Source organism: Scyliorhinus canicula, chromosome 6 (assembly GCF_902713615.1).
Source record: "Scyliorhinus canicula chromosome 6, sScyCan1.1, whole genome shotgun sequence".
NCBI classification, from domain to species: Eukaryota; Metazoa; Chordata; class Chondrichthyes; order Carcharhiniformes; family Scyliorhinidae; genus Scyliorhinus; species Scyliorhinus canicula.
Window position 1 is genome coordinate 223,271,487 of NC_052151.1, and position 13,012 is coordinate 223,284,498.

General features: G+C 59.5%; 2 protein-coding genes across 2 annotated transcripts in view; one reads left to right on the plus strand and one right to left on the minus strand.

The window, feature by feature from the left end:
• Positions 1-3,202: 3,202 nt before the first annotated feature.
• Positions 3,203-12,747, minus strand: LOC119966881 (P2X purinoceptor 3-like). Its single transcript, XM_038798839.1, has 3 exons — positions 12,686-12,747; positions 10,163-10,240; positions 3,203-3,862 (listed from the first exon to the last, which is right to left on the minus strand). Exons 1-3 carry the CDS (start codon positions 12,713-12,715, stop codon positions 3,737-3,739), a joined length of 234 nt encoding a protein of 77 aa, XP_038654767.1. The 5' UTR covers positions 12,716-12,747; the 3' UTR covers positions 3,203-3,736.
• Positions 12,748-12,790: 43 nt separating this feature from the next.
• Positions 12,791-13,012, plus strand: part of LOC119968052 (P2X purinoceptor 3-like) — a 50,424-nt gene continuing 50,202 nt past the window's right edge. The window contains exon 1 of the mRNA XM_038801151.1: positions 12,791-12,810. Within this exon, the coding sequence (XP_038657079.1) occupies positions 12,791-12,810 (20 nt within the window). The remainder of the gene's footprint in view (positions 12,811-13,012) is intronic.

Here is a 13,012-nt window from a genome sequence, read left to right on the forward strand (position 1 = left end):
TCTAATGCAGTTCGGGAATATACAGTAAATGGCAGAACCCTTAAGAGTATTGACAGTCAGAGGGATCTAGGTGTACAGGTCCACAGGTCACTGAAAGGGGCAACACAGGTGGAGAAGGTAATCAAGAAGGCATACGGCATGCTTGCCTTCATTGGCTGGGGCATTGAGTATAAGAATTGGCAAGTCATGTTGTAGCTGTATAGAACCTTAGTTAGGCCACACTTGGAGTATAATGTTCAATTCTGGTCGCCACACTACCAGAAGGATGTGGAGGATTTAGAGAGGTTGCAGAAGAGATTTACCAGGATGTTGCCTGGTATGGAGGGCATTAGCTATGAGGAGAGGTTGAATAAACTCGGTTTGTTCACCCTGGATTGATGGAGGTTGAGGGGCGACCTGATAGAGGTCTACAAAATTATGAGGGGCATAGACAGAGTGGATAGTCAGAGGCTTTTCCCCAGGGTAGAGGGGCCAATTACTAGGGGGCATAGGTTTAAGGTGCGAGGGGCAAGGTTTAGAGGAGATGTACGAGGCAAGTTTTTTACACAGAGGGTAGTGGGTGCCTGGAACTCGCTGCCGGAGGAGGTGGTGGAAGCAGGGACGATAGTGACGTTTAAGGGGAACTTGACAAATAGATGAATAGGATGGGAATAGAGGGATACGGATCCAGGAAGTGTAGAAGATTTTAGTTTAGACGGGCAGCATGGTCAGCACGGGCTTGGAGGGCCGAAGGGCCTGTTCCTGTGCTGTACTTTTCTTTGTTCCTTGTCCTCTGACAGAATAAACAGTCGAGACACAGTAAGTTTGAAAGCATATTGTTTATTGTGATCTAATTGACAATATCCTAAAGTCTGGGAGGGGGGGAACATGCACACATTAACAAGGACTCCACAGAATCAAACAATGGCATTTATATCGAAGCCTAAAAACTGAAGATAGGGGGCGTCGTGGGGCATGATTATATCGTACACAGGGACCTCCACAGGGACCCCCACAGGGAGCCCCACAGGGACAACCACAGGGACCCCCACAGGGACCCCCACAGGGACAACCACAGGGACAACCACAGGGACCCCCACAGGGACCCCCACAGGGACCCCACAGGGACCCCACAGGGACCCCCACAGGACACCCCACAGGCCGCCCCACAGGGACCCCCACAGGGACCCCCACAGGGACCCCACAGGGACCCCACAGGGACCCCCACAGGGACCCCCACACGGACCCCCACAGGGACCCCCACACGGACCCCCACAGGGACCCCCACAGGGACCCCACAGGGACCCCCACAGGGACCCCACAGGGACCCCCACAGGGACCCCACAGGGACCCCCACAGGGACCCCCACAGGGAGCCCCACAGGGACCCCCACAGGGACCCCCACAGGGAGCCCCACAGGGACCCCACAGGGACCCCCACAGGATGCCCCACAGGGACCCCCACAGGCCGCCCCACAGGGACCCCCACAGGCCGCACCACAGGGACCCCCACAGGGACCCCCACAGGGACCCCCACAGGCCGCCCCACAGGGACCCCCACAGGGACCCCCACAGGGACCCCACAGGGACCCCCACAGGCCGCCCCACAGGGGACCCCACAGGGACCCCCACAGGGGCCCCCACAGGGACCCCACAGTGACCCCCAGAGGGAGCCCCACAGGGACCACCACAGGACACCCCACAGGGACCCCACAGGGACCCCCACAGGGACCCCCACAGGGACCCCCACAGGGAGCCCCACAGGGACCCCCACAGGGATCCCCACAGGGAGCCCCACAGGGACCCCCACAGAGAGCCCCACAGGGACCCCCATAGGGACCCCCACAGGGACCCCCACAGGATACCCCACAGGGACCCCCACAGGGACCCCCACAGGGACCCCCACAGGACACCCCAGAGGGACCCCCACAGGGACCCCCACAGGACACCCACAGGGACCCCCACAGGGACCCCACAGGGACCCCCACAGGGACCCCCACAGGGACCCCCACAGGCCTCCCCCACAGGGACACCACAGGCCGCCCCACAGGGACCCCCACAGGGACCCCCACAGGACACCCACAGGGACCCCCATAGGGACCCCCACAGGGACCCCCACAGGCCTTCCCACAGGGACCCCCACAGGGACCCCACAGGGACCCCCACAGGGACCCCACAGGGACCCCCACAGGACACCCCACAGGGACCCCCACAGGGACCCCCACAGGACACCCACAGGGACCCCCACAGGGACCCCCACAGGGACCCCCACAGGCCACCCCACAGGGCCCCCCACAGGGACCCCCACAGGGACCCCCACAGGGACCCCCACAGGGAGCCCCACAGGGACCCCCACAGGGACCCCCACAGGCCGCCCCACAGGGACCCCCACAGGGACCCCCACAGGACACCCACAGGGACCCCCACAGGGACCCCCACAGGGACCCCCACAGGCCACCCCACAGGGACCCCCACAGGGACCCCACTGGGACCACCACAGGGACCCCCACAGGGACCCCACAGGGACCCCCACAGGACACCCCACAGGGACCCCACAGGGACCCCACAGGGACCCCCACAGGGACCCCCACAGGGACCCCACAGGGAGCCCCACAGGGACCCCCACAGGCCGCCCCACAGGGACACCACAGGCCGCCCCACAGGGACCCCACAGGGACCCCACAGGGACCCCCACAGGGACCCCCACAGGCTGCCCCACAGGGACCCCCACAGGACACCCACAGGGACCCCCACAGGGACCCCCACAGGCCACCCCACAGGGACCCCCACAGGCCACCCCACAGGGACCCCCACAGGGACCCCCACAGGGACCCCCACAGGGACCCCCACAGGGACCCCACAGGGACCCCCACAGGGACCCCCACAGGGGCCCCCACAGGGACCCCCACAGGGACCCCACAGGGACCCCCACAGGCCTCCCCACAGGGACCCCCACAGGGACCCCCACAGGGGCCCCCACAGGGACCCCCACAGGCCACCCCACAGGGACCCCCACAGGGACCCCCACAGGGACCCCACAGGGACCCCACAGGGACCCCCACAGGGACCCCACAGGGACCCCCACAGGGACCCCCACAGGGACCCCACAGGGACCCCACAGGGACCCCCACAGGCCACCCCACAGGGACCCCCACAGGGACCCCCACAGGGACCCCACAGGGACCCCACAGGCCGCCCCACAGGGACCCCCACAGGGACCCCACAGGACGCCACATGAAGATACAGCCGTGACGCTCCAACGGGAAATAGCATCAGGATTTCTTCAGGAACATGTGGGCTTGGGGAGAGTGTTTGGTATGAAAACAATCACTAACTGGGTGCTGGAATATTCCAGACTAACACCACAAAGGCTTCACTACGTGAATCGGGAAGGTTACACAAGGACAGGTCTTGGTGAGTAGTAATATTTACAAGCTTTCCTTCAATCCCCCGCCCAATCCACGCAGGGTTTAGATTCAATAACTCTGCAGTCATAATGATGCGTCTGCGTCACTAATCTCCCATCGGCAATCTGCCACCTTTACCTGGCCTGGTCTTCACGTGACTCCAGACCCACAGGAGCGTGGTTGTCTCCGAGAGAGCCACTAAGGTCAAGGGAAGTTAGGGGTTGGACAACCTATGATGACCATTCCCACGTCCCTTGATTGAATTAAGGTCTGTTCTAGACGTTGACTCCTCCCTGCCCAGGAGTGCTGAGGGCTGCTGGGGGAGGGGGACGTGGGGTAGCGGACAGCGGTCTACTTGCAAGGGCTCTCGGAGGGAGCAGACGATCCTTCGGGGCTGAGGGCTAAGGTTTGCTTGCTCTTGTAGAGGTCGATGCTGGAGAGAGTGAACTTTGATTGCTTCTCGTAATCTTTTCCAACCTGGAGAGACAGACAGAGAGGACAACATAGGGTACTGTCTTTCAAACGTTTCATCCGGGGACCCATTTTTACCAACTGGCCGACCTTCGGGGCCCACGCTGACCGACCATCGCAACCCACGCTGACCGACCTTCGCGACCCACTTAGGCCGACCTTCGCAACCCACGCTGGCCGACCTTCGGGGCCCACGCTGGCCGACCTTCGCGAACCACGCCGGCCGACCTTCGCGAACCACGCCGGCCGACCTTCGCAACCCACTCCGACCGACCTTCGCGACCCACACCGACCGACCTTCGCGACCCACGCCGGCCGAACTTCGCAACCCACTCCGACCGACCTTCGCGACCCACACCGACCGACCTTCGCGACCCACACCGACCGACCTTCGCAACCCACTCCGACCGACCTTCGCGACCCACACCGACCGACCTTCGCGACCCACGCCGGCCGAACTTCGCGACCCACGCCAGCCGACCTTCGCGACCCACACCGACCGACCTTCGCGACCCACACCGACCGACCTTCGCGACCCACACCGACCGACCTTCGCGACCCACACCGACCGACCTTCGCGACCCACACCGACCGACCTTCGCGACCCACGCCAGCCGACCTTCGCGACCCACGCCGGCCGACCTTCGGGACCCACGCCGGCCGACCTTCGCGACCCACGCCAGCCGACCTTCGGGACCCACGCCGGCCGAACTTCGTGCCCCAACCCGGCCGACCTTCGGGACCCACACCGGCCGACCTTCGGGACCCACGCTGGCCGAACTTCGTGCCCCAACCCGGCCGACCTTCGGGACCCACGCTGGCCGAACTTCGGGACCCAACCCGGCCGACCTTCGGGTCCCACGCTGGCCGACCTTCGGGACCCACACCGGCCGACCTTCGGGACCCACACCGGCCGACCTTCGGGACCCACGCTGGCCGACCTTCGCGACCCACGCCGGCCGACCTTCGGGACCCACACCCACCGACCTTAGCGACCCACGCCGGCCGACCTTCGGGACCCACGCCGGCCGACCTTCGGGTCCCACGCTGGCCGAACTTCGTGCCCCAACCCGGCCGACCTTCGGGACACACGCCGGCCGACCTTCGGGGCCCACGCCGGCCGACCTTCGGGACCCACGCTGGCCGACCTTCGGGACCCAACCCGGCCGACCTTCGGGTCCCACGCTGACCGACCTTCGAGACCCACACCGGCCGACCTTTGCGACCCACGCCGGCCGACCTTCGCGGCCCACGCCGGCCGACCTTCGGGACGCACTCCGACCGACCTTCGGGACCCACGCCGGCCGACCTTCGGGACCCACGCCGGCCGACCTTCACTCCCCACGCCGGCCGAATATTTTAAATCTGTTCCTGCCCATTTGAAGGCCGCTTGCAGCCGGCATTATTAAAAGCGGACGGCTGCGAGACCCCCCGACACCCGTCCCTGACCCACCCGCGGGTCGAGCCCCAGAGTCTGACAATGCCTGCCACAGGGAAGGCTTTCAAAAACTGTACAAGGCACAAGTTAGGCCGCTCCTGGAATACTGCGCACAGATTGATCCCCTCATCCAAGGACAGGTATACTGACATTGGAGACAGTCCAGAGAAGGTTCACGGGGTCAATCCCGGGTAGGGAGGGGTTTTCTTATGAGGAGAGGTTGAGTTGGACGGGCCAGTCCTCAAAGGGACTTTAGAAAAATGAGAGGCGACCTTATTGAGACATTCCGGATTCTCCGGGGGTTTGACACGATCGATGCTGAGAGGATGTTTCCCCGTGTGGGAGAGTCTGGGCCCAGAGGGCAAAATCTCAGATCTACACCACCCCATCAGTACTGACCCTCTGTCAGTGCAGCACTCCCTCAGTACTGACCCTCTGACAGTGCAGCACTCCCTCAGTACTGACTCTCTGACAGTGCGGCACTCCCTCAGTACTGACCCCCTGACAGTGCGGCACTCCCTCAGTACTGACTCTCTGACAGTGCGGCTCCCTCAGTACTGACCCTCTGACAGTGCAGCACTCCCTCAGTACTGACCCTCTGACAGTGCGGCACTCCCTCAGTACTGACCATCTGACAGTGCAGCACTCCCTCAGTACTGACCCTCTGACAGTGCGGCGCTCCCTCAGTACTGACCCTCTGACAGTGCGGCACTCCCTCAGTACTGACCCTCTGACAGTGCAGCACTCCCTCAGTACTGACCCTCTGACAGTGCAGCACTCCCTCAGTACTGACCCTCTGACAGTGCAGCGCTCCCTCAGTACTGACCTTCTGTCAGTGCAGCACTCCCTCAGTACTGACCCTCTGACAGTGCGGCACTCCCTCAGTACTGACCCTCTGACAGTGCGGCACTCCCTCAGTACTGACCCTCTGACAGTGCGGCACTCCCTCAGTACTGACCCTCTGACAGTGCGGCACTCCCTCAGTACTGACCCTCTGACAGTGCGGCACTCCCTCAGTACTGACCCTCTGACAGTGCGGCACTCTCTCAGTACTGACCCTCTGACAGTGCAGCACTCCCTCAGTACTGACCCTCTGACAGTGCAGCACTCCCTCAGTACTGACCCTCTGACAGTGCGGCACTCCCTCAGTACTGACCCTCTGACAGTGCAGCATTCCCTCAGTACTGACCCTCTGACAGTGCGGCACTCTCTCAGTACTGACCCTCTGACAGTGCAGCACTCCCTCAATACTGACCCTCTGACAGTGCAGCACTCCCTCAATACTGACCCTCTGACAGTGCGGCACTCCCTCAGTACTGACCCTCTGACAGTGCGGCACTCCCTCAGTACTGACCCTCTGACAGTGCAGCACTCCCTCAGTACTGACCCTCTGACAGTGCAGCACTCCCTCAGTACTGACCCTCTGACAGTGCGGAGCTCCCTCAGTACTGACCCTCTGACAGTGCAGCTCTCCCTCAGTACTGACCCTCTGACAGTGCGGCACTCCCTCAGTACTGACCCTCTGACAGTGCGGCACTCCCTCAGTACTGACCCTCTGTCAGTGCAGCACTCCCTCAGTACTGACCCTCTGACAGTGCAGCACTCCCTCAGTACTGACCCTCTGACAGTGCGGCACTCCCTCAGTACTGACCCTCTGACAGTGCAGCACTCCCTCAGTACTGACCCTCTGACAGTGCAGCACTCCCTGAGTACTGACCCTCTGACAGTGCGGCATTTCCTCAGTACTGACCCTCTGACAGTGCAGCACTCCCTCTGTACTGACCCTCTGACAGTGCGGCACTCCCTCAGTACTGACCCTCTGACAGGACAGCACTCCCTCAGTACTGACCCTCTGACAGTGCGGCACTCCCACAGTACTGACCCTCTGACAGAGCGGCACTCCCTCAGTACTGACCCTCTGACAGTGCGGCGCTCCCTCAGTACTGACCCTCTGACAGGACAGCACTCCCTCAGTACTGACCCTCTGACAGTGCGGCACTCCCTCAGTACTGACCCTCTGACAGAGCGGCACTCCCTCAGTACTGACCCTCTGACAGTGCAGCGCTCCCTCAGTACTGACCCTCTGACAGTGCAGCACTCCCTCAGTACTGACCCTCTGACAGTGCGGCACTCCCTCAGTACTGACCCTCTGACAGTGCGGCACTCCCTCAGTACTGACCCTCTGACAGTGCGGCACTCCCTCAGTACTGACCCTCTGACAGTGCGGCACTCCCTCAGTACTGACCCTCTGACAGTGCGGCACTCCCTCAGTACTGACCCTCTGACAGTGCGGCACTCCCTCAGTACTGACCCTCTGACAGTGCGGCTCCCTCAGTACTGACCCTCTGACAGTGCGGCACTCCCTCAGTACTGACCCTCTGACAGTGCGGCGCTCCCACAGTACTGACACTCTGACAGTGCGGTACTCCCTCAGTACTGACCCTCTGACAGTGCGGCACTCCCTCAGTACTGACCCTCTGACAGTGCAGCACTCCCTCAGTACTGACCCTCTGACAGTGCGGCACTCCCTCAGTACTGACCCTCTGACAGTGCGGCACTCCCTCTGTACTGACCCTCTGACAGTGCAGCACTCCCTCAATACTGACCCTCTGACAGTGCGGCACTCCCTCAGTACTGACCCTCTGACAGTGCGGCACTCCCTCAGTACTGACCCTCTGACAGTGCGGCACTCCCTCAGTACTGACCCTCTGACAGTGCGGCACTCCCTCAGTACTGACCCTCTGACAGGACAGCACTCCCTCAGTACTGACCCTCTGACAGTGCGGCACTCCCTCAGTACTGACGCTCTGACTGAGCGGCACTCCCTCAGTACTGACCCTCTGACAGTGCGGCGCTCCCTCAGTACTGACCCTCTGACAGGACAGCACTCCCTCAGTACTGACCCTCTGACAGTGCGGCACTCCCTCAGTACTGACCCTCTGACAGTGCAGCGCTCCCTCAGTACTGACCCTCTGACAGTGCAGCACTCCCTCAGTACTGACCCTCTGACAGTGCAGCATTCCCTCAGTACTGACCCTCTGACAGTGCGGCTCTCCCTCAGTACTGACCCTTTGACAGTGCAGCACTCCCTCAGTACTGACCCTCTGACAGTGCAGCTCTCCCTCAGTACTGACCCTTGACAGTGCGGCACTCGCTCAGTACTGACCCTCTGACAGTGCGGCAATCCCTCAGTACTGACCCTCTGACAGTGCAGCACTCCCTCAGTACTGACCCTCTGACAGTGCGGCAATCCCTCAGTACTGACCCTCTGACAGTGCAGCACTCCCTCAGTACTGACCCTCTGACAGTGCGGCACTCCCTCAGTACTGACCCTCTGACAGTGCGGCATTCCCTCAGTACTGACCCTCTGACAGTGCGGCACTGCCTCAGTACTGACCCTCTGACAGTGCTGCACTCCCCCAGTACTGACCCTCTGACAGTGCAGCACTCCCTCAGTACTGACCCTCTGACAGTGCGGCACTCCCTCAGTACTGACCCTCTGACAGTGCAGCATTCCCTCAATACTGACCCTCTGACAGTGCGGCTCTCCCTCAGTACTGACCCTCTGACAGTGCAGCACTCCCTCAGTACTGACCCTCTGACAGTGCAGCTCTCCCTCAGTACTGACCCTTGACAGTGCGGCACTCGCTCAGTACTGACCCTCTGACAGTGCGGCAATCCCTCAGTACTGACCCTCTGACAGTGCAGCACTCCCTCAGTACTGACCCTCTGACAGTGCAGCACTCCCTCAGTACTGACCCTCTGACAGTGCGGCACTCGCTCAGTACTGACCCTCTGACAGTGCGGCAATCCCTCAGTACTGACCCTCTGACAGTGCAGCACTCCCTCAGTACTGACCCTCTGACAGTGCAGCACTCCCTCAGTACTGACCCTCTGACAGTGCGGCACTCCCTCAGTACTGACCCTCTGACAGCGCGGCACACCCTCAGTACTGACCCTCTGACAGTGCGGCACTCCCTCAGTACTGACCCTCTGACAGTGCAGCACTTCCTCAGTACTGACCTGACAGTGCGGCACTCCCTCAGTACTGACCCTCTGACAGTGCGGGGCTCCCTCAGTACTGACCCTCTGACAGTGCGGCACTCCCTCAGTACTGACCCTCTGACAGTGCGGCACTCGCTCAGTACTGACCCTCTGACAGTGCAGCACTCCCTCAGTACTGACCCTCTGACAGTGCGGCACTCCCTCAGTACTGACCCTCTGAGAGTGCGTCACTCCCTCAGTACTGACCCTCTGACAGTGCGGCACTCCCTCAGTACTGACCCTCTGACAGTGCAGCACTCTCTCAGTACTGACCCTCTGACAGTGCAGCACTCCCTCAGTACTGACCCTTTGACAGTGCGGCACTCCCTCAGTACTGACCCTCTGACAGTGCGGCACTCCCTCAGTACTGACCCTCTGACAGTGCGGCACTCCCTCAGTACTGACCCTCTGACAGCGCGGTACTCCCTCAGTACTGACCCTCTGACAGTGCGGCACTCCCTCAGTACTGACCCTCTGACAGTGCGGCACTCCCTCAGTACTGGCCCTCTGACAGTGCGGCACTCCCTCAGTACTGACCCTCTGACAGTGCGGCACTCCCTCAGTACTGACCCTCTGACAGTGCGGTACTCCCTCAGTACTGGCCCTCTGACAGTGCGGCACTCCCTCAGTACTGACCCTCTGACAGTGCGGCACTCCCTCAGTACTGACCCTCTGACAGTGCAGCACTCCCTCAGTACTGACCCTCTAACAGTGCGGCACTCCCTCAGTACTGACCCTCTGACAGTGCGGCACTCCCTCAGTACTGACCCTCTGACAGTGCGGCACTGTCTGTATCGATCAAAGTCATTCAATATTCCACTCACCTCTTCAAATTTCTTGGCCTTGTATTTGTCGGATCCTTTTATGAAGTTCAGTAATATCAGATCACAGACAACAGCTCCCTAAAGACACAACATTGTGAGAGGCATTATTAAATAGAGTCATTCCCAATTCATACTAAGGTGCATCAAACACTCCCAGGACAGGTACAGCACGGGGTTTAGATACAGAGTAAAGCTCCCTCTACACTGTCCCCATCAAACACTCCCAGGACAGGTACAGCACGGGGTTAGATACAGAGTAAAGCTCCCTCTACACGGTCCCCATCAAACACTCCCAGGACAGGTACAGCACGGGGTTAGATACAGAGTAAAGCTCCCTCTACATGTCCCCCATCAAACTCTCCCAGGACAGGTACAGCACGGGGTTAGATACAGAGTAATGCTCCCTCTACACTGTTCCCATCAAACACTCCCAGGACAGGTACAGCGCGGGGTTAGATACAGAGTAAAGCTCCCTCTACACTGTCCCCATCAAACACTCCCAGGACAGGTACAGCACGGGGTTTTATACAGAGTAAAGCTCCCTCTACACTGTCCCCATCAAACACTCCCAGGACAGGTACTGCACGGGGTTAGATACAGAGTAAAGCTCCCTCTACACTGTGCCCATCAAACACTCCCAGGACAGGTACAGCACGGGGTTAGATACAGAGTAAAGCTCCCTCTACACAGTCCTCATCAAACACTCCCAGGACAGGTACAGCACGGGGTTAGATACAGAGTAAAGCTCCCTCTACACTGCCCCCATCAAACACTCCCAGGACAGGTACAGCACGGGGTTAGATATAGAGTAAAGCTCCCTCTACACTGTCCCCATCAAACACTCCCAGGACAGGTACAGCACGGGGTTAGATACAGAGTAAAGCTCCCTCTACACTGTCCCCATCAAACACTCCCAGGACAGGTACAGCACCGGGTTAGATACAGAGTAAAGCTCCCTCTACACTGTCCCCATCAAACACTCCCAGGACAGGTACAGCACGGGGTTAGATACAGAGTAAAGCTCCCTCTACACTGTCCCCATCAAACACTCCCAGGACAGGTACAGCACGGGGTTAGATACAGAGTTAACCTCCCTCTACACTGTCCCCATCAAACACTCCCAGGACAAGTACAGCACGGGGTTAGATACAGAGTAATGCTGCCTCTGGTCGCCTCATTTTAGGAAGGATGTGGAAGCTTTGGAAAAGGTGCAAAGGAGATTTACCAGGATGTTGCCTGGAATGGAGAGTAGGTCATACGAGGAAAGTTTGAGGGTGCTAGGCCTTTTCTCTTTAGAACGGAGAAGGATGAGGGCCGACTTGATAGAGGTTTATAAGATGATCAGGGGAATAGATAGAGTAGACAGTCAGAGACTTTTTCCCCGGGTGGAACAAACCATTACAAGAGGACATAAATTTAAGATAAATGGTGGAAGATATAGAGTGGATGTCAGAGGTAGGTTCTTTACCCAGAGAGTAGTGGGGGCATGGAATGCACTGCCTGTGGAAGGAGTTGAGTCGGAAACGTTAGGGACCTTCAAGCGGCTATTGGATAGGCACGTGGATTAGGGTAGAATGATGGGGTGTAGATTAATTTATTCTTAAACCAGGACAAAAGTTCGGCACAACATTGTGGGCCGAAGGGCCTGTTCTGTGCTGTATTTTTCTATGTTCTACACTGTCCCTGCAATCTGTTATATTGTGCTGAGTAAACCAGGTTGTTTTTCTGAGGTTCCTCGCTGTGGTTACCCACTAAATTGTTTTCTCCCCTGCCACACTTCAGCCGAACCCCAGGATGAGGGATTTGAGTGAATGTGCAGGGATTTGAGAGACTGGGATCGTGGCTCCTGGGAGAAGAGAAGGATAAGGGGTAGATTGAATTGAGTCCTCCAGAATCACGTGGGGTGTTTTGAGGAGAGTAAACGAGGCGAAGATGGTTCTTTTGCCGGAAGTGTTGGGGAAGCAGAGGGACACAGATTGGGGAGAATCGGGAAAGATTCTGGGAGCCGGGGCGGGGGGGGGGGGGGGGGGGGGGGGGGGGAGGGGGGTGGTTGAAGACGAGGTGAATTGTTGTTTCGCACAGCGAGTTCTGATTGGGGAGCTGATCCCTGAACGGGCGGAGGGAGCAGATTGACAGGGACCCTCGGAAGGGAGATTGAGGGAGAGAGGGAACATTGCCCGGGATACGGGGGAGAGGGAGGGACAGAGCGGATACCACCTGGGCGTGCTGGATTAGAATTCCCACCGGGCCAGTACAGGCTCAACGGCCAGAATGGCCTCCTGTGTACTATCGATCTGTGATGGAGATCAATACTTACCGTCAAATCGAATTGGGCAAGAATGAGTAAGTGGACGTGCACCGGCTGGAGCAGCGTTTCAGAGCTCTGCCTCTCTGAAATTCACCACCCCCAACTCTTCATGTGTAACCCAGACACAATCCTGCCACCAAACACCCGGGCCAGTGCCCTGGCTCTGCCAGGGAGCCAGAGGGGCATTGAGGAGGAAAAAAACTCCAGGAACTCACCAAACCGATGGATGTGAAGGCAGCAACCATATTAATCACAGTCGGGATAATGTCAAACTTTGATGCCTAAATAAAAGAGAACATCATTTCATGACACGGAAGAAAATGAAGCGACATATCCATCGGTTAGACCCACACTGGGAGCACGGTGCACAGTCCCGGTCTCCATATCCCTCGGTTAGACCCACACTGGGAGCACTGTGCACAGTTCCGGTCCCCATATCCCTCAGTTAGACCCACACAGGGAGCACTGTGCACAGTTCCAGTCTCCATATCCCTCAGTTAGACCCACACTGGGAGCACTGTGCACAGTTCTGGTCTCCATAT

Coding starts and splice junctions, on each gene's coding strand:
- LOC119966881 (XM_038798839.1), bottom strand. CDS start 12,715: ATGGTTGCTGCCTTCACATCCATCGGTTTG. Junction 10,241..12,685: donor CCTTCACATCCATCGGTTTG/GTGAGTTCCTGG, acceptor TTGTGTCTTTAG/GGAGCTGTTGTCTGTGATCT. Junction 3,863..10,162: donor AGGCCAAGAAATTTGAAGAG/GTGAGTGGAATA, acceptor CTGTCTCTCCAG/GTTGGAAAAGATTACGAGAA.